Source organism: Microcaecilia unicolor, chromosome 14 (genome assembly GCF_901765095.1).
Source record: "Microcaecilia unicolor chromosome 14, aMicUni1.1, whole genome shotgun sequence".
In the NCBI taxonomy this organism is placed as follows: domain Eukaryota; kingdom Metazoa; phylum Chordata; class Amphibia; order Gymnophiona; family Siphonopidae; genus Microcaecilia; species Microcaecilia unicolor.
This window is the reverse complement of record NC_044044.1, coordinates 12,232,938-12,258,128: the sequence shown is the minus strand read 5'-3', so window position 1 is coordinate 12,258,128 and position 25,191 is coordinate 12,232,938. Positions and strand designations below refer to the sequence as shown.

The following is a 25,191-nucleotide window of genomic DNA, read 5'->3' as shown; positions in this document are numbered from 1 at the left end:
GTATGTCTAGTAGCGCTATAGAAGTGATAAGTAGTAGTACTAGTAGTAGTAGTCTTTGGAATTTTGGAATCTTGCTACGCTTTGAGATTCTGCACAGAGTCTTGCTACTCTTTGTTCTTATTCCTTATTTGTCCTGTTTGTCTGTCCTAATTAGATTGTAAGCTCTGTCGAGCAGGGACTGTCTCTTCATGTTCAAGTGTACAGCGCTGCGTATGTCTAGTAGCGCTATAGAAGTGATAAGTAGTAGTACTAGTAGTAGTAGTCTTTGGAATTTTGGAATCTTGCTACGCTTTGAGATTCTGCACAGAGTCTTGCTACTCTTTGTTCTTATTCCTTATTTGTCCTGTTTGTCTGTCCTAATTAGATTGTAAGCTCTGTTGAGCAGGGACTGTCTCTTCATGTTCAAGTGTACAGCGCAGCGTATGTCTAGTAGCGCTATAGAAATGATGAGTAGTAGTAGTAGTCTTTGGGATTCCAGAATCTTGCTTCTCTTTGGGATTCTGCACAGAATCTTGCTACTGTGGGATTCCAGAATCTTGCTACTCTTTGGGATTCTGCACGGAATCTTGCTACTGTGGGATTCCGGAATCTTGCTACTCTTTGGGATTCTGCACGGAATCTTGCTACTGTGGGATTCCGGAATCTTGCTACTCTTTGGGATTCTGCACAGAATCTTGCTACTGTGGAATTTCGGAATCTTGCTACACTCTTTGGGATTCTGCACGGAATCTTGCTACTCTTTGTCCTTATCCCTTACTTGTCCTGTTTGTCTGTCCTAATTAGATTGTAAGCTCTGTTGAGCAGGGACTGTCTCTTCATGTTCAAGTGTACAGCGCTGCGTACGTCTAGTAGCGCTATAGAAATGATAAGTAGTAGTAGTACTGGAAAAAGTTCCCCCCTGTAAATAGTGACTGTATATTGTGTACACATGGAAATGGCAATTTTACAAAGTCACTATTTGTACCTGGAGATTTACACCACACATCAATATCAAGGAGGCTTGGCCTAAGCATGGCTTGGGCAGGACAAAATCTACATGTATGTTGCCCACTTTGCAATGGGAACACACATTTATGGGGAAAAAATATCCCTGTCCAGTTTTGCACCAGTTCAGAGGCACACACGGATTTTTAAAAAGTTCTTGCTTCAACCAGGGTTTTAATTCAGAGACTAAGGGACTAATTCTCCTTAATCCTTTGCTGTATATTTATGCCTGTAAAATTAAAAAATACATATTCACTCCTGCAAGTCCTTAAGTGTATTTTATAAAACACCGCATGTTTGGCAGATCCTTAATAAAATACTGACAGAAGTGATCACGACCAAACTGTCACGTCTTAATTCTGACCTCAACCGTCTACATAGACTGAGCCTTAAAACCTTAGCTACAAAGTCTGGCTGAAAATAAGTTCCCTACTTAGAGGTCCTTTTACAAAGGTGCGCTGGCAGTTTTAGGGCTCGTTAAACGATAGGGACGCCCATAGAAATATATGGACGACCAACGTTTAGCGAATTCTTATTTCTAATATGCGCTAAAATCTTTAGGCACCTAACATTTAGGTGATCACTTCTTTATTTTTTCAAATCCTTCTTTCAGCTCCTGTGTAAGAGAGAACTTGCAGGATATGTGTGCGAGAACGAGCAAAAGAGCAAGCTAGTGGATTTACACAGACCTTCCTTTCAGCTAAGTGTATGAGAGAGGAGAGAGATCTCACATTTACTCAACAGCCTTTCTGGTGCGATATGAGTTTGCACACGAAGGAGGTTGTGCTGGGCCTGGAAAGGAGTGACCTGTCTTAGCTTGGTGTCAGCAAAAACTGTCCAGCTGCTGGAAATATGTTCAAGGCCAAAGTACTGCTGGTGGGCCCTAGTGAGATGTACCATTACACGTTGTTTTATTTGGAGAGCTAGTGTGCTAGGACATCCAGACAGAAGACTCCCGAGGCAGGTCTTTGTGGCCGAAACACGGTTCGTGTTGAGTCAGAGTCATTGGATGTTTTAATAAGTGTCATTGGTCGTTTTAACGAACAACTTTTATTTTAGACATCATCTAGCTTCCATTTTTTGTCATTTTGCAGTGTTTGGCATATCTGTGTGATGGCAAGGGTTTTTCTTTGTTGATGAGTTTGCGCCAACGCACTTTATATGGCAGAAGAACTCACCTGTGACCATCAGTGTACGAATACAGGCTTGATTCAGCTCTCTCAGAATTGGGATAGTCTCATTCTTCAGTTTGTTCTGCATCATGACCAACCCCAGGAACTCCATATTGCACTCAATAACATCCCTGCAAGAAGAGCAGAGATGTCAATGTCAATACATAATTATATACCGCCTCCCTCCCCCAAATAGGTCCAGGGTGGTTTACAATGATCTAGAATTAAAACAATTCATAATACAATACAAAACAAAACAAAAATGCATAAAATCAATTACACTTCGTCATAAACAGGATAAGGTTAAGAAAACAAACAAAATGCCTTTTCATTGGTTTTTTCCCTCATGCAAGTTTGATCCTGTTTCATTATCAATAGAAATCAAACAAAATAAAACATGGAAAAGAAAATAAGATACCTTTTTTATTGGACATAACTTAATACATTTCTTGATTAGCTTTCGAAGGTTGCCCTTCTTCGTCAGATCGGAAATAAGCAAATGTGCTAGCTGACAGTGTTTATTTTGTTTGATTTCTATTGATAACCTTAAGTGGACTAACACGGCTACCACAATCCTGTTTCATTAAACTTCCCTTGCTATGTCGAACAGAACGCCCAGACACTCTGGTGCCTGTGATGGAATTAGTGTGCTCTTCTCAAAATTGATTACATAACTCAACAACTGCAGAAGATGGACAACTTTGTCGCCACCAAGCTAACCGAATAGGATGATGCACGAATGAGCCAGTATCAAGATACGGTAAACTCCGATTCTCTAGCGCCAAGGCCACCACCACCACACTAACCTCGGTAAACGTTTTTGCTGACACAGGGAGACCGAAGGGCAAAGCCCTGAACTGGAAGTGACGGCCTAGCACCAAAGAACATAGAAACCTCTGATGCAGCGACCGTATGGGTATATACAAATACGCCCCCTTAAATTCTCCTGATTAAACTGATGCTATGACTGAACATAAGTTTTGATGTAAAAACAGAAGCAGCAAGTCTTCGCAAAAATATAAACAACAAACAAAACAGCGAAGATGACTAAAAGAAAATGGACGACGCTCCAGATAAAAATCCAATGTTTATTGATCGATGAACAAGACTCGACACAGCTGTGTTTCGGTCTAGAGGGCCTGCATCAGGAGTCTTTTACGATCAGAAAGATCAATCCTTGTATTCGTCATATAGTTGTTAATCTTGTGGTGCTCTTGTCGGCTTTCTAATTTTCTAGTTGGGTCAATCCTCGTGATCAGAAAGCCGACAAGAGCACTTTTTTATTCCAACGCGAGAGACGTTTCAGTTCCACTACAAGATTAACAACTATATGACGAATACAAGGATTGATCTTTCTGATCGTAAAAGAGTTTATCTTATTGGGCAGACTGGATGGACCGTACAGGTCTTTATCTGCCATCATCTACTATGTTACTAAGTAAATTTAGGTGCCTCCAGTTACACCAGATATACAGCTGGCATTACTATGCATGCCCATATGGGGCGTGCACCACTTCTAGTATTCTATAAGCTGCATGTGTAACTGGAACACACGCCCACATCCTGCCCATGCTCTGCACTACACATGCCCTTATGAAATAGCACATTAAATATAGTAGAACTTCGTTATAAGGGACACTCGGATATAGTGGACTAAATTTTTAGTGCTGGCTAAGAGAACAGGACGTCCCATTTATTTCAGTTTGGTACTAGTGGACTTCCAGTTATAAGAGACCATTTTACACAGGCCCAAGGCTTCACTGAGCCATGTATATAAGAGACTGACACTGCGGTTGTGCTACGAGTGAACTGACTGTCTTAAATAAATATCTTTATCGGACTATTTTAACTGAAATGTAAGTGTTGTTAAACTTCTTTGCATTTACATATACTGTACATTTTGTTGTTAACAGTAGGCTGTGATTGAATAAACTACTACTTATTTCTAAAGCGCTACTAGACGTACGCAGCGCTGTACACTTGAACATGAAGAGACAGTCCCTGCTCCACAGAGCCTACAATCTAATTAGGACAAACAGGACAAGTAAGGGATAAGGACAAAGAGTAGCAAGATTCCATACAGAATCCCAAAGAGTAGCAAGATTCCGGAATCCCACAGTAGCAAGATTCTGTGCGGAATCTCAAAGAGTAGCAAGATTCCAGAATCCCAAAGACTACTACTACTACTTATCATTTCTATAGCGTTACTAGAACATGAAGAGACAGTCCCTGCTCGACAGAGCTTACAATCTAATTAGGACAGACCAACAGGACAAACAAGAGATAAGGGAATATTAAAGTGAGGATGATAAAATAAGGGTTCTGAACAAGTGAACAAGGGTTAGGAGTTAAAAGCAGCATCAAAAAGGTGGACTTTTAGCTTAGATTTGAAGACGGCCAGAGATGGAGCTTGACGTGCCGGCTTAGGAAGTCTATTCCAGGCATATGGTGCAGCAAGATAAAAGGAACGGAGTCTGCAGTAGAGGAAAAGGGTGCAGATAAGAGAGATTTACCCAGTGAACGGAGTTCCCAGGGAGGAATGTAGGGAGAGATGAGAGTGGAGAGGTACTGAGGAGCTGCAGAGTGAATGCACTTACAGGTCAATAAGAGGAGTTTGAACTGTATGCGGAAACGAATAGGAAGCAAGTGAAGTGACTTGAGGAGAGGGCTAATATGAGCATAACGACACTGGCGGAATATTAGTCGTGCAGCAGAATTTTGAACAGATTGAAGAGGAGAGAGATGGCTAAGTGGGAGACCTGTGAGAAGCAAGTTGCAATAGTCTAAGCGAGAGGTGATAACAGCGTGGATAAGGGTTCTGGTGGTGTGCTCAGAAAGGAAAGGGCAAATTTTGCTGATATTATAGAGAAAGAAACGACAGGTTTTAGCAGTCTGTTGAGTATGTGCAGAGAAGGAGAGGGGGAGTCGAAGATGACCCCAAGGTTACGAGCTGATGTGACAGGAAGGATGAGATTGTTATCCACAGAAAGAGAGAATAAACAAGTTCATTAATATACAGTTTGGATATACGGAATCTCCGATATAAGGGACGATTTTTTATCAGTCCCCAGAAGTCCCTTATAACAAAGTTCTACTGTACTACTTTTTGTCTTATACACGGGTGCCAAGAGGCGCTTATCCTCGGTTGTTTAGAATTGCTCTTTCTATATGCAAGACTTGGTTTTACACACAGAAAGTCTGTCTAAAATTACCCTCTATTACTTGTGTGCTTGTGCACAAACTCTCCCGCCAAGAAAGTTTCCTGAATCTGACAGTGTGCGAGATAAAGTCATGAAGGCAGAAACAGGGTAGGAACAATTGAAGTAGAGAGAAAGAGATTTAAAAAAAATAGGGAAGGACAAACACACATAGGGCAAAGGGGAGGAAGCTGGAAATACCTGTTGATGTTCTGCACTCTGTGCCAGGTGAGTTTTGGCTCCAGCCAGCGATGTGCCATAGCTATCACCCGCAGACCCTGGCGGGTATAAGTCTCCAGGACCTGGGAAAAGTTCTCTGGAACTGTAAAAAGGTATTACAGGACATAAGGAAGACAGCAGAATCTCATGTGTCACCAGGGCCGTGCCTAGGGTCTCCGGCGCCCCCCTGCAGTTGGCCCCGCCGGCGCGTTCCCCCCCCCCCCCCAAAAAACGATCGCTACACTACCCGCCCTCTTCTCCCCAGATCCTTTTCCTTTTTGTTTAAATTTACCTCTCCGGTGCGCGGCAGCACAGCGTTAGTGAGAAGGAGGCGGCGCTCCCCCGCCCCGACGTGTCTTCTTCCCTTCGCTCAGTGTCCCGCCTTCTTCTGACGTCATTTCTGACGGCGGAACCGAGCAAAGGGAAGAGACTGACGCGTCGGGGCGGGGGAGCGCCGCCTCCTTCTCACTAATGCTACGCTGCCACGTGCCGGAGAGGTAAATTTAAACAAACAAAAAAAAAGGACAAGGATCTGGGGAGAAGAGGGCGAGGTAAGCATGGTGCGGCGAGATGCCCCCCAGAGGATGGCACCCTCCTGCCATGCTTACCTCGCTTACCATGTCGGCACGGCCCTGTATGTCACATACAGTCAACAGTTCTGAGCCACAGAACAAAGAGAGCCTTTGCTTATCTGAAAGAAGAGGAAGGCAGAGACACAAGGCCCTGTCAGCAGGTGGCAGAACACCAGTGGCATAGCTACAGGTGGGACTGGGTGGGCCACAGCCCACCCAAAATTGTGGCTGTTCACGCTTTCCAAAAATACTAGGACTAGGGGGCAATGAAGCTACAGTGTAGTAAATTTAAAACAAATAGGAGAAAAATTTTCTTCACCCAACGCATAATTTAACTCTGGAATTCATTGCCGGAGAACATAGTGAAGGCGGTTAGCTTGGCAGAGTTTAAAAAGGGGTTGGACGGTTTCCTAAAGGACAAGTCCATAGACTGCTACTAAATGGACTTGGGAAAAATCCACAACTTCGGGAATAACACGTATAAAATGTTTGTACGTTTGGGAAGCTTGCCAGGTGCCCTTGACCTGGATTGGCCGCTGTCGGGGGGGACAGGATGCTGGGCTCGATGGACCTTTGGTCTTTTCCCAGTATGGCATTACTTATGTACTTTATGGCTGGTGGAAATCCCCAAAGCCCACCAGCTAAAGATTTCCGCCTCCTCAGGCAGCCAATGCTCTTCCAAACGGCAGTTGGCACCACACACCGACCCCTCTGCACATGCTCAGTTTTCACCCATGCGGAAGCACTGAGCACGTACGGACTATTGGCAGCAGCTTCAGTTCAAGTCGAGTGCTGCCAGCTGCTGTTTGGAAGAGCATTGGCTGCCCGAGGAGGAGGAAATTTTCAGCTGGTGCAGTTTGGGGATCCCCACCATCTCAGGCATTTAATATTTTGTGTTTGAGGGTAGGGGGAGATCACAGTGGAGGGGGGCCAGGAGGGACTGAATTCCGTGCCCATCCATTTTGGGCTCAGGCCCACCCAAAATTGGCTGTCTGGCTACACCCCTGCAGAACACGAAGCTCCATGTCCTCCCTTTGCCACCCTACCATAAAATGGGAAGTCCCTTACCTGTTTCCCTCTTGCAGAGGGCTGCCACCGTTTCAGGTGCCCCCTTCATGTAGGCCTCAAGTCTCTTCTGGCCCAGAGTTCGAGTCACCACACTCATACGCTGCAGACTGGAGGAGAAGGGAAACTGAGTGATGATCCCCACCTCGTACACCTTCTGCGGGCAGATAAAGGAATCATGGGATTAGAGCTTTTCAAGGCACAAAAGCCCTAAAACTCCCTCCCCTTAGAGTTCCTTTCAGGGCTATGGATTCCACAGCTCCAGTGCCTTCTTCGACAGGAAGGAAATTATTTATTAGGATTTATTTACTGCCTTCTTGAAGAATTTCACACAAGGCAGTGTACAGCAAGAATAAGAAACACAGGCCGTAGACAAATCACAACAGCAAAAATATTCAAACGTCATATACAACGTCATAATATGTTTTTGTTTGTTAGAATGCTACTTACAAGGTTGATACAATATGCAATAAAATACTCTAATTACAAAGGGACTAAATTAAAGAAAAGTTGCACATGAAGTGCATGAATATAACCTCAGCTAAAGTTAAGAGTGGATAAGCAAGTCCTGCTACAGAAAGTACAGCCAGTGTTACTCCTTGTGTGTGCGACTAGCAAGTTAGTACCTTCTTCCATAAAAGGATTCGGAGAATTACAAGAACAAGGCCAGCATTGCCAACAAGAAGCTAAAGTTTCACTCCACATTTTTTTTGCACAAAGAAAATACAGAGCAACAAACAGGATTCAGATGACTTCACTTTATTCACAGCACATGCATGAATGGACTGAAGGGGACATGTGTAAGAAGAAGGATCCACTGTGTACATCTGAGACCTTCATTGCCAATATTTCTCAGTTTTATCCGGGTGAGATGGGGATGGGGACCTTTCAGTTTTGGCCGAAAATGCCTCACATTTTTGGACGAAACCAAAGCAAGCTGTGAAAACAATCCATGACCATCTAAACTTCAGGAAATAACTAAAAACCAACCTCTTCAAAAAAGGCTTACCCCACCAATCCAACGTAAATCCCCACACCCAGCAACACAGCATAACCAATGATCGTATTGCGCAATATACAATATACATTCCCTTCGACCCTTATGGTGCCTGATACACACCTACCTCATTAGACCACAATATAATCTGTATTTGTTATCAACCGAATTGGCGAACGCCATTACGGTACTATATAAGCCACATTGAGCGTGCAAATAGGTGGGAAAATGTGGGGTACAAATGTAACAAATAAATAAATAAATGATTGAACCCACATTTCAGGCAAGTTTTAGTGTCAAAACCAAAATCTGGTCGGCCTCTAATATGTACAACACTTATTTGCATATAGTAGAGACCTTTGTATGCAGACACAATATACATATTCTTTATTGGACTGATTAGGTGTGAACCCACTCCCATCTCACCAAAGCAAGTCCTCCCAGTACAGCCACCCCCCCCCCCCCCCAAGAACAAAGAAAGTCCTCCAAGGCCAGCCACCTCCCCACACCCCTAACTACAACCCCTACACGCCCTCCCACCACTTGAAAGCCATCCCCAGACCAACCTTTAAATACCCTGGCGGTCTAGTGGCCTCTTCCAGGCAAGACTGATTCCCAGTCATTCTTGCCCCTGCTGGTTCCTCAACCAAAATGGCTGCCAGGACCTCCTGTGACTCTTGTGAGGCTGATATGGGAAGTGCTGACAGCCATTTTGGCTGAGTAACCAGCAGTGGCAAAAGCAACTGGGGATTGCTCTTGCTCAGAAGAGGTCATTAGACCACCCGGGAATTTAAAGGTAAGCCTGGAGAGGTTGTGGTTGAGGGATGGGGGGCAGGTAGCCATCCAGGCCCTCTTCCGGGGAAGTGGGTGGTGGCCTGTGAGGACTCGCTGTCTGCGGGGGTGGGGGAGCGGGGAGGCACTATTTTCATTTTTGGCAGAAACAACAAATTTCAGCTGCTGTTTCAGTTGCCCTCTAATGCATATTCACTGTGGTAACCCTGAAAACTCAACTCGCTAAGTGTACCTACTGGAAAGTCTTGGGTAAAAAAAAAAAACTCCCCCCTCCCCCCCCCCCCCCCCCCCCCCCCCACTGCACTAGACCACTGTGGAAGGTGTATGAGACTTTTTATTCCTTGCAGTCATCCCTGGAAAGAGGGGACTGACACCCCCAAACCTATCCTGCAGCCACAACCATAGGCCAAGTGTTGCCCGCAGGTGCAATGATCTTGGCTTCTAGGGTTCAGAGGGAGAGGGATTTCTCTCATATCTTTTCAGTAGTACTTCAAGGTAAGTTATGTTCATGTTCAGAGGTCAAATGTTAACCTCCTCACAGTGAGAATCTAGTATGGGGGAAAGGAGAGCTACAGGAAGCAGGAATCATAGGTGTAATGCAGATGTTGACAGAGCCGCCGAGAGGGGGGGGCAGGGGGGACCCGGCACCGCAGTCCCACCCACCCTCCGTCTGCCCCCTGCATTGAAATCACAGTCTCACCTCCGTGAAAGCAGCACTGCAGGCAGCAGAACGCCTCCCTTCGGCCCTCCTTCACTCCCTGTGTCCCGCCCTCGTCTGATGTAACTTCCGTGAGGGCGGGACACAAGGAGGGAAGGAAGGCTGAAGGGAGGCGATCTGCTGCCTGCAGTGCTGCTTTCACGGAGGTGAGACTGCGATTTCAATGCAGGGGGCCCGGCGGCGACCTGGGGGGGAGGGAGGCGACCTCAGGGGGGGCAGGGCCCCAGGGTCAGCCTTGCCCCGGGCCCAGCCCAGTCTCTCGGCAGCCCTGGATGCTGAAACAAGAGCAGGGTGTACAGTCACATGGGGCGTCGTCTGTTGCTTGAATTTATATATTCTAGGGTGGTGTTTTATTTACTAAGCTAACATAGGGCTTTTTTTTTTTTTTTTTTTTTACTAAGCTGCAGTAAGCAGTAGCATGTGCTTACCACAGCTTAAAGGACTTACTGCGGGATACGCCGAGAAGTCCCGTGGCAAGTTCTGAATGTGCATGCATAAACCATGTGCTAAAAATTGTTTTTTAGTTTTTCTGGGAGGGGGTATGTCTGGGGGATGGAGCGTGGGCATTTCTGCACTAATCAATTAGCAAATCTACATTGCCACATGCTAACTGATTAGCAAGGGATTAGCGCACGAGCCCTTACTGCCCGGTGGTAAGGGCTGACGGGTTGATTTTTTGTAAATGTCTGTGCAGTAGTAGCAACGTTAGTGTGGCCATTAATTCAGAAAATGGAAAATTGGGCAGAGGTAAAATTGGCCTCAGCACACAGGAAAGAAAAAAGCCACTTTCCACCACAGCTTTTAAAGGACCCTTTAGTATTTTGCTGTCTAATGGGCCAATGTACATTTTTATTGTGGATACTTGTCAATAAAGGGCTTTTTATTCTGATGCTACACAACCATAAAAGAGAAGACATCTATATACTGAATAGTTTGGTTCAATTGAGAATCAGCTTTTTTTGTTTTGTTACCTTGCCCATGAGCACCACTGAAATGCTTTAGCAGACCATGCATTGAAATAAATACATGAAGTTCACACTTACCATGATTTCATTCATTTCCTGAAAAAAAAAAAAAACAAAAAAAAACACAATAATTGAAAAGGTCTGCAGCATCAAAAGCCAGGTGTTACACATACACACAGGTTCAATAATAGAAAGCTTCACCAAGCATTTGAGATCACCTTTTAAGAGTAAATTCTGAACCATCTGTACAATATGGACACAAATTGCTCTCTTTGCACTATGCTGAGACAGATTTAATTCTGATGTATGCCTGTACAATGTCAATTTGATTATAAATGTTTGCACATGTCTTTTGATGACTGTGAATGTATATTGCCCCCAGCTCAGGATTGTAAATGTGCGGGCTCTACATTTATAAATAAATAAATAAAACCTGATCAACCCACCCTTGGTTAACAGCCCAACAACTCACTGCAAGCTGAGGGAAGTTTAACCCCCCCTTCCCCCCAAATATTAAGTATCCACAGCCAGTTCTATACCACAGAGGCCAAAACCATTTCTTCTCCTCCCTAACATGTGGTAACGAATTCAGATACCTGAAACGGCTTCGTTGTTGGCACCCAATCATTGCCCGTTAATGGCTAATTAGCCAATAAAGATGCACATGCATCTCAGAAGTGTGCCATATGTAGAATCCGGGGGTAAGTGTGTACTTAGGTGTGTGGATGGCAGTATTCTATAAATGTAAGCATACAAATGGGGTCTTATTCTATACAAGTTACAGTCCTAAAATACGAGCATAATTTACGCTCCTAAACATATGACCTTAAATTAGGAACATAATCTATTTTGGAGCACAGAGTATGCTCGTAATTTAGGAGCATAAATTATACTCATAAATTAAGGAGCGTAATCTTTATAGAATAAGGCCCATTTGGTGCCCAGTTATAGAACGAGGGGGAACGGTTTCTGCAGCATTTCACTGGAAAGACTAATGTAATACAACAGGCTGGTTACCCCCTTCTAAAAAAAAGAAGGAAACAACATTGGATAAGATGTCACCTTTCCCAAATCTGAGTTTAAGGCAAGAAACACAAATTATTTCCTTGTCCAAAGGGCCTTAGAGCATACATTGTGCCCGAGGCAACGGAATGTGGTGCCCAAGGTCACATGGAGATCCGTGGAAGAAGGAGCCTGCTGCCCTAACCACGAAGCTACTCCTCCACTCTGCACTACAGGAGTATACCCAAAGTGAAAACGCCGTGGCGACAAGAACTGTGATGGATACATACTGGTGGCAGATGAGATGGTGGAGAATGAAATAAACAGTGCAAAAGGTAACGGAGACTTCACTTGAGTTGAGCTGAACGGGGCAAAGCAAAGGGTCAGAGACCATGGGGGAGGTGAGAAAATTCATGAAAAAAACACATCAGAAATTGCCTGGGAAGCACTTTCTACTACTGCAGTAAACAAATGGTGTGCAAAATCTAAAGTTTAAGATGTGCACCAAGACATGGGTGGCCCAAGGAGGTTGTGAAGGGATACTGGGGCATGTGCGGAGATTTGTTACACGGCCTCATTTGAATAAGTCAGTAGGGTCTGAAAAGCAGGGCAAAAAAACAAGGCCATGTGCAAACCCCCCCCCCCCCCCAGCTGCTCAATGGTAGGCCTGGCTCTGCCAAGGAAAAAAAAAAAAAAAAAAAAAGATACAATAAACATGGGAATAAAAGTCAAAGTCTAACTGCTTTACTACTGTTTAACTTCACCGGTTAAAAGAGGACAAAGAGAAAGCAGAATTGCTAAACAAATTTCTGTTTCGTGTTCAAAGAGCCTTGGGCAGGGCAACAAAAACACGTCAGTGACAGGAATGAAAGCGGGTAGACGTTACAGCATTCTCGGAAGATTGTCAGCTGCTCGTGAATACAGAACTAGAAATAGATTAGCCAATGAGACTCGACGGGATACATCCTAGTGGACTAAGGGAACTAATGGAAGTTCTTATCAGTTCCATTATCTGAACTTTTCAATACCTATTTAGAGTTAGGCGTGGGCCCAAAGGATTGTAAATGACAGATGAAGTTTTGCATCAAAAAAAAAAGAGGAGGCTGGCAACTATAGGATAGTTAGTCTGCCCTCAGTGGTGAGGACAGTGGTTTCTGGAATCTAGCAGGTAAGATCCTGTCAAATGACATCATTTATTTTCTGAATGGATGACCAGAGTGGCATACCTGGATTTCATCAAGGCCTTTGACACGGTTACACATAAGCAATTTATAAGTCCCTAGGTCTTCTGATTTTAGGTTTTTATCAATGTTTTTTTTGAAAAATGTTTAGGTGCTCTGTTATAAAAAAAAAAAGTTACCTTCTAAATGGGGAAGATTTAATGCGCATTTGATATTAGCAACTCATGGCCTTTAATCCATATGAGTCCTATTATTTAGCATATGGCGATGTTTCTCCAGTTTACACACAAGAATCTTGGCGAACATCTTTTACATAGGAATTAAATATGGAGATAGGTCTGTTACTGTAATGGTTCCCAAATCTGTCCTGGAGGAACCCCAGTCAGTTATTTTAGGATATGCATGAGATCCATTTGCATACCAAGGAAGTGGCATATACAAATCAATCTTATGAATAATTCATTGTGGGTATCCTGAAAACTTGACCAGCTGGGGCTCCCCCAGGACAGGTTTGGGAACCTCTGCTCTAGAGGGATTGTCCAAAATTTGTGACACTTTGCTGCCTTCTTCAGCCTGTTTCCATTCAACAGGAGTTTAAATACATGGTACTTACGGCAAGTACTGCTCCTGGATCTAGTACCTCTGTTTCTTGCCCTTTTTTTTTTTTTTTTTTAATAGAACACAAATGTAAAGCCATCTGTCCCTGGAGTTTTCCCTGGTTACAAAGCCTCCTCTCTTCAGTTCTCCACTGGGTTTGCCTCTGAAAGTTTCCTCAGTTTCCGTTAGGGTAAACACCTCTCTCCTTTCTAGGATTATATGACTTGGAGCTTTATAACAGTTTATAAACATTGCAAAGCTCGTATGGATATGTATGTTTCTGATATGATGTAAAATTGGTGGAACATTTGTAAAGTCTAAAAGCCTTGATATTTATTAGGGACATAGAATGGTTAAACCTCTCACCATGTCCTCGGAGGGGGTCATCTCAGCAATCTGATTCGCTGGGCGTACGACGGTAGGGAGGATCTGGTCGTGAAGTGCCGTCTCCTCTACTGTTGGTTCTTCTAGGATCTGGGGAGCGGGAGGAACAAAGCAATGGGTATGACAACAGCCTCCACCATTAATATTATTTATTTAGATTTTGCTCAGATCTTTTTCAGTAGTAGCTCAAGGTGAGTTACATTCAGGTACTCTGGATATTTCTCTGTCCCAGGAGGGTTCACAATCTAAGTTTGTACCTGAGGCAATGGAGGGTTAAGTGACTTGCCCAAGATCACAAAGAGCAGCAGTGGCATTTGACGTGGCCACCTCTAGGATTGCAAGACTGGTGCTTTAACCACTAGGCCACTCCTCCACTCCGGAATCTTGCTATTCTTTGGATTCTACATGGAATGTCGCTACTCTTTGAGATTCTGCATGGAATCTTGTCACTCTTTAAGATTCCAGAATCTTATTTCTTTATTTAGATTTTGCTCACACCTTTTTCAATAGTAGCACAAGGAGAGTTACATTCAGGTACACTGGATATTTGTCTGTCCCAGGAGGGCTCACAATCTAAGTTTGTACCTGAGGCAATGGAGGGTTAAGTGACTTGCCCAAGATCACAAGGAGCAGCAGCGGGATTTGAACGGGCCACATCTGGATTGCAAGGCCGGTGCTCTAACCACTAGGCTACTCCTACAAAATAACCATGGGCAGCAGAAGCAAATCAAGGTTCCTCAGCCTCTCTGCTCCACCACAGCAGGGGCAGTGGTTAGCTTCATATTTGGGAACTCACCCACCCAGTTGCTTCAAACATTTTCAGATCCAGTGGATCCCCAGAGATCTTCCCATCAATCGTGGTCAGCGAGTGGCAGGAAGCCATGGCCACCACGAAGTGCGAGCGAACCAGGCTGCTGTCACGGACGTCCTGTCGTGCCACGAGGAACCTGCAGAGGACCAGTGGAAACTTGAGAATGTCTTGCGATTTTCTGTTTTACAGTTGCTGAAGATTTTATGAAACTAGAAAACTAAAAACACTGATAGCTAAAGAATTAATTCTTGCTTCTAAACCTTCTGCTCTCTTTACGGCAGAACTGGTGGTACGTACTCTGCATTCCCGAGGTTGCAGATGTTCTCAGTTACATAAGACAGTACAGAACTCATGTAAACAAACACACACCAGTGGAAAGATTTTGTAGCTCACTGTTTAAAAGGGAGAAGAGTGCAATGTTTAAATCACTCACCGGCCATCTTGAGCCAAATGGAAGCCCCACATGTCCAGCCCATCCTCTGTCAGTGTCCCTGTCTGTAACAGAAGGAGGAGATCTTACTGTCTCCACACAGACAACAGAAGTAGGAAAGGATGAGAGAGAGAGAGAGAGATGGCGAGGGAGCAGAAGACAGTGCTGAGAAAAACCCAGGAACAACATAGCCTTGTGAAACCCAAGGAAAACCAAGTTACTTATCTATAACAGGTGCCCTCCATAGATAGCAGGAAACATATACAAAAAAATCTTGAAAGGGAAAAAGCCTTAGTATCCGTGCCTCTACCCACTGCACAAGCTGCCGTGGTACACTGGACCCGCCAAGTGGATTCTAATCCTCCTTGGTGGAGTACAGGAGATGACCCACAAAAGCAGGAGTCTTCCCACTGACTGTGGAAGACATAGCAGGTATGTTATTGTGGGGTGATCTCTCTCTTAGAAAGCTGTAGAGTAGGATATAATGACGTTTTGATTATAAACTGTACTAAAACAAAGACCATCCGGGGGGGGGGGGGGGGGGGGGGGGGTTCACTGAATATGAGCAGAGAGAAGGCCAGATAGACACAGGGAGCGAGAGTGCGTATATACCTTATCGAAGCAAACCAGATTAATTTGTCCACATATATTGATGCGCTGGGGACTGATGGAGAAGATTCCGTTCTTCTTCAGCCGGTGCTGCGCATACACAATTCCAGCAGTCATCGCTGCAGGGAGCGCTGGCGGCACTGTGATGGTGATGATATCCAGAGTCTCCAGCACGATGCGGCTTGCTGCCTCCTATACGGATAAACGTATTGTGGCTGCCATGTTAGCAAACTTCATTGTCTATAAATGAAGGTTTTTGTTTTTCAAAAATCTTTATTGACCAATCATACAACCACCAATAATACAAAGGCAAAGTCAACACTGGAACAAACTGATACAAACAACTGCCTAGCTATGCTTTTATCATTTTCTTCCCCCTCCCTCCTTTCCTTTCAGATAGGCTCTGGGAAAGTGGGAGGCCTTATACCTCAAGCTAAGTTATAAATGAGAGTTTGTTCACCGGACATATGTGATTGAAATATTGCCTCTATCCTAGTGTATTGTAAAAGGTGTTTGTACAAGCATTTCATGAATGAAGAGTGGAGTTATTTTTGTGAAGACTAGTGATTGAAGACGAGTTTCTCTGAACATTTGAAAAAGTTTTTTTCTTTAAGAGATTTCTCCATGGTTTCTGAAGTCTTTTTTTCTCCACATTTTCATGTTTGTATGGAACAGAACACCTTCAATACACGGAATTTTCAGTAGAATTTGTTGTGCGATTAGTTGATTGATATTCTACTTATTCCTTCATTATATATCAGCAGGCCTTATACCTCCCCAGTGCTAGTCCATCCATAAAAATATTAACAAAGAGAACCCCCCCCCCTACCACAAACCAAAGCCTCAATTACTACTACTTAACATTTCTAAAGCGCTACTAGGGTTACGCAGCGCTGTACAATTCCACCCTATCTCATGACATCATTCCATCTCCACTACCATAGTTACTTACAGTTCAGTAGTGTGCTACTGTCTATAAATACAAGTTAATAAAATAAAAAAATGTTAATTTGATGCCATAGCAAAAGAAAAAGGGGGGGTGGGTGGGAGGGGAAGGGAAGGGAAGGTTAAGTTCTATTTGTTGGGGTAGAAGTACTATGTATTAGTTTAGCCACATGGGGGGAAAATATCAGACGTTCATACATGATGATAACTTTTCTTCTTAAGTTTTGAATAAAAATGATTGAAACATTAAAAAAACAAGCGCATAAAAATATCATCTCTTAAAATTGTTACTTAGACATGTATGCCTCAACTCACCTTCCTGTCTATTAAGGTAATCCAATAAAAAGTTTTCACCTTTTATTCTTTTTTTGTTGATAACGTAGTAAGTGACGGCAGTTAATGACCCGAACGGTCCAGCCAGCCTGCCCAACAGACACATTCATTCTCAATTCTAGATTGAATCAACAATGAACGTCATATTATATACTTGATCATTATCTTTCATTGGTGTTTCTGGGACAATGACCGTAGAAGTCTGCCCAGCTCTATCCTTATGTTCCAACTACAGGAGTTGCCCTCAAAGCCCACTCCAGACTATCCGAATCAGTCTTGTCATTTGCGGGACAAAGACCGTAAAGGTCTAACTGGCACTGTCCTCATGTTCCAAATTACTGGAGTTTCTGTTGAAGCCCTCTGCAGTCCACCCTAAACTGGACTGCTTATATGCAGCACTCAAGACCTTACAAGCCAGCCCAGCACAGCCTTAGTTGATACAGCCAGAGTTGCCATCTAAGCACCACTTGACATGCAAACACCTATGCAACCCTTTAAGCTTTGTTTTTTATACCATTCATTTTCTAATTAGAAATCTCCTGTGTTTATCCCACGCCACCTTGAATTCCACTACAGTTCTCTTCTCCACCACCTCCCTTGGGAAGGCATTCCAGGCATCAACCACCCTCTCCGTGAAAAAGAATTTTCTGACATTACTCCTAAGTCTACCACCCCACAACCTGAAATCATGTCCTCTAGTTTTACCATTTTCCTTTCCCTGGAAAGTATTTGTTTCTATATTAATACCTTTCAAGTATTTAAACGTCTGTATCATCATATCTCCCCTGTTCTTCCTCTCTTCTAGGCTATACATATTCAGGTCTTCCAGTCTCTTCTCATACGTCTTTTAGAGCAATTCCCATAGCATTTTTGTCATCTTCCTCCAAAACTGAACACAAAACTGGGGCCTCACCAACAACTTGTACAGGGGCATCAATGTCTCCTGCTGAATACACCTCTCTCTCTATAGCCTAGCATCCTCCTGGCTACAGCCACTGCCTTGTCACACTGATTTATCACCTTCAGATCCTCAGATACTATCACCCCAAGATCCCTCTCCCTCTCTGTGCATATCAGCCTCTCACTGCCTAACACATACGTCTCCCTTACACAATAATCTTTGTTCCTACATAGAAAGGAACACTGCTTGCTCATAAGGATTGTAAGAGATTACCTGCATCAGTCCTCCCTCTTTTCCCCAATGCTGAGAAACTAATCCAAGGTCCACAATGGCATACAGCTGGGAACAAAATGAGTCAAAACTTTGGCACTGTATGGAACAGCGCCGAACAGTGCGGCACAACAACTACCTAAATGCTGAACACTAATAGCATACAAATACAGGCGTGCTGTTAACGTTGAGAATTAGGGAGCTAAAGGGGGAAGCTGTGCCTGGTGCGTGCGCTCATGAGTTGTGCATCAAGCACAGCTCTTTTGCGCATGTCCAGTCAACCCGAGGAGCAGGAGCCTGTGCCGAGGAGTGGAGACCGGCAGGGTGGAGAGCGAAAGCTTTATTCAGCCTCAGTACAGATGTGCTTGGGACCAGATTCCCTGTATACCCACGATCGAGGAGAAAGTGCTGTCCGGGGAAACACTGGCTCGTTTCATAATGAAAACTCAGGGACAACTAAGTTACAGTTCTCCCATTGTACACTGTAGTTTTAATTCTAGACCTTCCAAATCCAATTTGTGTGGTGACAGGTGAGACTCTCTTTCCAGGGATCTGCCCACAATAGGCTGATGCAGGATTCAGACATCCTAACTCCGGCTCTGAGCTGGTGTAGGGTTTAGAATGGTAAGGGAGCCCTTGTGACGCCCGCTGTTCTCCGAGCAACAGGAAATGACCTCATTTGCATTCTTCTGTCTACATTATCATGCTATTAGTTCTGTTTCCTGTGCTCGTTGTTTCCCAAGGTGAGGGTCTCAGCGCAGAGTGCGCGGGAAATGTGGGTGCTAGTCCAGCGCTAATGGCCTCTGGCGCCTGTGTTTACTTCTCAGTATTGGGCTATTAATGCTCTTGAGAAAAGCTTGCAGCAACAGACAGACACACACTCACCCCTTGCTGAGCATTAGTGATGATGGCATACAGCATTCCAACTCCAGCCAGCATCACCAGGCAGAGTAGAAAACGATATGCGTCACGGTACAGCTTAAAGTCCATAGGTTTTGGGTACAAGATAGAACAGACCAGCTGTCCTTTGGAGGTAGAAAACCCTGAGGAGAAAAAAATGGAGAGAAGGGAAAGAGAAATAAGAGAGAGAAACAGAACAAACCTCAGTCCCCTGGAATGTATACAAAGCAGCTGTATTGCTACTCTCAACTGCTTCCTGACCACAGCATACATCAAACACAGAAAACAAGACCAGAAAAATGCCACCAAATAGCTACACAGTGGTGCCATGAAACACCTTGTCAACCGCCTCTGGGCGCGTCTCCTGCTCGCTGTGATTTCTGGGTTACTGGGGCCACATTCTCAGTGGTCCCATAGTTCCTAGAAAGCACTCACAGAGCCAACACACAAACCAGCAGGATTCTTAGTCCAGACAAGCAGAGGCAATAAACTAAAGAAGGTTCATTGTCATGAAAAATTAGAACAGTGAAACACAAAAGGTGCAATCAGCAAAAAATAACAGGTAACTGAATATGGATCAATTATAAAACTATCTAAACATTTGTTGACTATCTGAATAGCACCTGTAGAGTATAGGTTATAGAATATAACTGCTCACAGGGTCTCAGTGAAGAGATCTTTCTCTCATCCCTCCCAATCTGAGACAGAGGAAAAAGCCAGTATTTCAGACTGAATTTGAGCTCCTGGGCCAATCAGAGCCCATAACAACATTTTTAAAGTAGCTGGTCATGTGATGTGTGATTGGATCCTATGATATTGTTCGGACAATACATTTTGATTGACCCAGTGCCAAGAGGCTTTAAAGAACTTTCTTTACCAGTGATATTTGGTCTCAAGGCAATCTTGTTCCATTGGCTTCATTTGGATAGCACCTTGCTGCAGGCACTGGAGGACCTATTTGATCACGCAAATAAGAATGGAGCGTCTGCAAGTGCACGACTTTTCCACTGCAACCGGTTGCTAGTTCCAGGCGACCTGGGAGAATTTCTGGATGACACTGCCCCCACGGGCACGTAGCAGACAAAACTTTTATTGCCCTGTTTACTAAGTTACGTTATAACATGCATCTTTAATGCACGTTAACCACATATGTGCCTACAATATCCCTACAGATGCCTACACGGTTAGCACAAGCGCTAATTGTAGGCTCGTTAAAAATGCTAACGTGGCTTAGTAAACAGGGACCTTAATCTATTGTGTAGTTTCAGCCACTGAATGTTTGGCCTGAAAACCTTGGGAATGCATTTATGCGTGGGTGAGGGGGGGGATGAGCTTCTTTTGAAAGTATGGCTGCCTCTGCCTCTGTTTGAGCTGGCATCCTCTTAATGCACTTTGTTCATTCTGAATAAAAATTAGTTCAACGTAAAATTCTATGTCTGATCTTCAAGTTGTTAAAGGAAATGGCCAAGAGTACTTGAAGAACAGGTTCTCCCTCTACACACCTCCAAGGTTACCAACGTTCTCCCAAGGAACATCCCTAACCACACCCCCTCCAGAAGGGCATCACGAGATGTGATACCTTCGAGCGAGCTTTCTCTGGAGCAGCCACCACACTCTGGAACACACTCCCTGACAGACGCTTTGATTAACACAAGACTATCTCTACTTCAGGAAGCAGGTAAAAACTTGGCTCTTCTCCCAAGCCTTTAACGCAGTGGTTCCCAGCCAGTGGAAGCACTCCAGCCTGTCAGGTTTTCAGGATATCCACAATGAATTTCCTGAGAGAGATTTGCATGCACTGCCTCCACCTCACGCACGACTTCCCTATGAGGAAAGGCTAAAGCAGCTAGGGCTCTTCAGCTTGGAGAAAAGGCGGCTGAGAGGAGATATGACAGAGGTCTCTAAAATAATGAGTGGAGTTGAACGGGTAGATGTGAAGCATCTGTTTACGCTTTCCAAAAATACTAGGACTACGGGGCATGCGATGAAGCTACAATGTAGTAAATTTAAAACGAATCGGAGAAAATGTTTCTTCACTCAACGTGTAATTAAACTCTGGAATTCGTTGCCAGAGAATGTGGTAAGGCAGTTAGCTTAGCGGAAATTAAAAAAAGATTTGGATAGCTTCCTAAAGGAAAAGTCCATAGACCATTATTAAATGGACTTGGGGAAAATCCACTATTTCTGCGATAAGCAGTATAAAATGTTTTGTACTTTTTTGGGATCTTGCCAGGTATTTGGGACCTGGATTGGCCACTGTTGGAAACAGGATGCTGGGCTTGATAGACCTTTGGTCTTTCCCAGTATGGCAATACTTATGTACTTATATCTCATGAATATTCATTGTGGATATCCTGAAAACCTGACTGGCTGAGGTGCCTCCAGAATCAGGTCTGGGAACAACTGCTTTAACTTGCTGATCACACACAAAGTACTAATCACTGACTGCATGACTTTCTTATCCACTCCTGCCCTAAGCTGAGAGATTATATTCATGCATCTTTATGACTTCACATAACTTTCTTTAAATTAATGCCCTTAGTTCCTAACTCTTAATAATCTACCTTATCTATAAAGCTGCTACCTTTGCTTATACTTTATGCTGTCTATTAAAATATTTTATTGCATATTGTGGGCATATGCCATAGTATGCACTCTTATTTGAATACTAGTAAAAGAGGCCCGTTTCAGAGCAAATGAAACGGGCGCTAGCAAGGTTTTCGTCGCCAACACCCCCCCCCCTCCCTGGCCAACCCCTTCGTTGTTCTGCCATTGCTCCGCCCCCGTCATGACGTTTGACGCGAGGGCGGGGCCCGGAGCGATTTCCCCCCCCCTCCTCCCTCCCTGCCAACCCCTTCGTTGTTCTGCCATTGCTCCGCCCTCGAGGGTGGGGCCCGGAGCGATTTCCCACCCCCCGCCTCCCTTCCTGCCAACCCCTTCGTTGTTCTGCCATTGCTCCGCCCTCGAGGGCGTGGCCTGGAGCGATTTCCCACCCACCCCACCTCCCTCCCTGCCAACCCCTTCGTTGTTCTGCCATTGCTCCGCCCTTGGGGGGGGGGGGGGGCGGATCGATTTTGGTGGCTTCACCACCACGAACCTTCGAACCTTTTTGAAGGAAGTCAGGGCTTGGCTTCACTGACGTCAGTGTCCTCAGAACGTTGAGGGTGAGTTTTATTATAGTAGATTTTTTGCTGCTGTAATTGTCTGTTGTCTATGTTCAATTTATTCTTGCTGTATACTGCCTTGGGTGAATTTCTTCAAAAAGTAAGTATATAAATCCTAATAAATAAAACATTTTGTGTGTGTATATTTACACCTGTTCTCCAACAGGTATAATGTGCACAATGTCTGCAGAATTTGTACTAGTATTTTACAAAAGGCACACAGGTGCCCTACTAATCTGCACTCTCCTTCGTGCAGGCATCTAAAATACAAGACAATCTATGCCTCTTCCTTCTCATTCATCAGTCCGCGAACCTGGAATGCTTTGCCGAGACTTTTGAAAGAGTCAACGGATCATCAAACTTTTAAAAAACTGCTTTAAAAACTCATTTGTTTATCAAAGCCTACCCCGAAGTCAACAATGCTGTTTTAACACCCTTATTCTTTTCCCATTTTGTTAGTTTATCCACTCTTTTCCCTTCCGTCAGCTTTTTGCTATTGTATAATGTAATTTTATTGTAACTTTGTTAGCCACAATGAGCCCGCATAAGCTGGGAAAATGTGGGATACAAGTGGACCAATAAATAAATTAATCTAGGTGCCCTGCTATAAAAAATATCATTTATTAAAATTTGCTGATCCCGCCTATATCACTAAAGCAAATCAAGGTGAGATACAATAAAATAGTAATAAAAAGCCAGGAAAAGAACACTATAATTACACCAGTTAGCTCAACATACACTCAAAAGGATCATACCCTAGGCATTCCATGATGGCCAACTGCAACCATAGCCCCCCTACAGAAAAACCCTGCAGAACAGATACTTGAAATAACATAACTAGTCCTTATTGGGTAAGAAAACTATCAAATGCTAGGTTTAAAAAAAGAAAAAGATGTTTTGAGTCCTATCTTGAATTGACGAAAGGAAGATTCTGACCTAAGAAAAAGTGGTAATGAATTCCATTAAAACGGGGCGATAAAATAAAAAGCACTCCTCCTGGTGGACTCCCAAGTAGGCTCTAGATGGACTTGGCAAGGGACCAGCTTTTGGTCATTTAGTGAGTGAAGAATATGTGAAGGCGTGTATGGGATCGTGAGGGGAGCCAAAAAGTCAGGAGGTACTGACACGGTAGGCTTTAAATGCTGAAGATAGTATCTTGAACTTCCAATGGCAACCAATGCAGTTTGATAACAAGTAGAGAAACGTGGTCTCGTCAGTGGACCTGGCACAGAATTTTCTCCTCAATACTGGCACAGATGTTCATTCTTCCAGAGTAGATGACCAGGCCATCCATATGGATAGTATTGTATGGTACTCCTACACAAATTATAGGTCTAAGTTCCTCCTAAAGAATAACAGACCATCAAATTTCTTCTGTCAAGACTTGAAAAGCTTCAGTATTATATTATATTACTCACTGGAGGGGGGGGGGGCACACAAAGCAAACTGGTCTTGCAACATTTCAGTTAGACCGGTTTTAGCCAGTTTAGCATGCACCTTATTGTGGGCGTAACGCATAAAGGGTCTCGGCAATGCTTTTAATGTTCACGGAAGCAGTAAATGAAAACGCTATGCAAATCTAAGAAAATGAGCTCATTAGTGGTGGTGGTGGGGGAGTCAAAATGGCAGCAGGTCCCTGACACTCTGCTCTGGACGATCTCTACTGACCTTTTTTTTTCCTCCCTGTTTTTTTGTTTCTCTGCCTCTTGCCTCACACAAAAAAGGAAGGAGATCGTTGGGACTGTACCACACCAGTTCAAGCAGGGCCTGCTACTCAGTTGCAGATCTAGTCTGCCGTCAGGTCCTCAAGGATTGACGCCGGGGTAGTGAGTTTCAATCAGGAGGTAGGTGGAGGAGCATCTCCCCCTCTGGAATACGAGACATGTCTTTCCCCATCCCCTGCTAGAAGGTGGTCCACCATGTCCAGCGGCATCTTCTGGTGCCCTGAACGCCAGCAATAGTGTTTTGTCTGCAGCACCGGTGGGGGCTGAAGCGCCGAGTGAAGAGCTGCTGTCAGAAGGATTAGCAAGTGGTTCAATTGCAGCCCCCGCAGGGAACGTAACTATGGAGTCCATTTGGAGAGTGGTGAAAGCTGTGAACACTACTGCAGGGCTGGCCCAAGGCAAGATGCCACCTGAAGCGGAGCTTGCATGTCACCCACCGGGCCGAGATGTGGATTCTCTTTGGACTCTCCTCTAGTGTAATGAAGACATCTATGGAGATAACAACTTTAGTTACTACATTTGACTCTAAGACGGATTTTATGGGCCAAACTGATCAGATACGGTCCAAGAGGCAGATTGAATGTTTGGAAAACCACAATAGACGGCTTAACCTGCAGAGATTGAACTTTCCGAGATCCTTGGCCTCTCCCCCCCAGGACATCTGTTTTCTTCTGATGTTAACAAAATTTATCTTCCAGTTTCCTCAAAAAATATCCAAGGTGAGGTTGTAGGCACGGACTCAAACATCATTGGATTTTAATAATATTTTGGGTTATTGGAAGAATCTAATCACTAAAACCACAGACAGAATAATGTTATTGGTTTCTATGGTCTTGAACACGATATGAACACTATAATGAAGCAATATTTCAGACATTCACAAGATGTCTTTTATGGCCAAAGGATTAGGATTTATCCTGATGTTGCTAAGGTCACCCAAGAAAGAAGTAAAGCCTTTTTGGCTATGCAGCAAGAAGTTAAAGACTTGGGAGGAACTTTTTTGTTCCCTTGTAAATTCAAAGTAAGACACGATCAATCAAAATATGTGTTCTTTGCTCCTGAGCAGCTTTGCTCCTTTTTGGACTTGAAGTTATAATACACCTGCATTTAATTTGGAGCTTCGAGGATTCTGTTAAGCCTATCTATTTGAATATTTCTTTTGATTTTCTCCTCCTCCTTTCTTCTTTGAGGTTGTGTTCTAAGAAAGATGACGTTATATATAAGTTTCCTATTTTCTTTTATGTTCTGTATTTCTTTTT

The 25,191-nt window shown here is 43.9% G+C and overlaps 1 protein-coding gene across 2 annotated transcripts in view; it reads right to left on the bottom strand.

Moving 5' to 3' along the window:
- LOC115457497 (probable cation-transporting ATPase 13A3) overlaps nucleotides 1–25,191 on the bottom strand; it is an 86,007-nt gene that overhangs the window by 25,574 nt on the left and 35,242 nt on the right. For both annotated transcript variants that reach the window (XM_030186929.1, XM_030186928.1), the window contains exons 12-20: nucleotides 19,030–19,187; nucleotides 15,699–15,887; nucleotides 15,090–15,151; nucleotides 14,642–14,792; nucleotides 13,828–13,935; nucleotides 10,760–10,777; nucleotides 7,213–7,366; nucleotides 5,555–5,675; nucleotides 2,163–2,287 (exon numbers count right to left, since the gene is read on the bottom strand). In XM_030186929.1, the coding sequence (XP_030042789.1) occupies nucleotides 2,163–2,287; nucleotides 5,555–5,675; nucleotides 7,213–7,366; nucleotides 10,760–10,777; nucleotides 13,828–13,935; nucleotides 14,642–14,792; nucleotides 15,090–15,151; nucleotides 15,699–15,887; nucleotides 19,030–19,187 (1,086 nt within the window). The remainder of the gene's footprint in view (nucleotides 1–2,162; nucleotides 2,288–5,554; nucleotides 5,676–7,212; nucleotides 7,367–10,759; nucleotides 10,778–13,827; nucleotides 13,936–14,641; nucleotides 14,793–15,089; nucleotides 15,152–15,698; nucleotides 15,888–19,029; nucleotides 19,188–25,191) is intronic.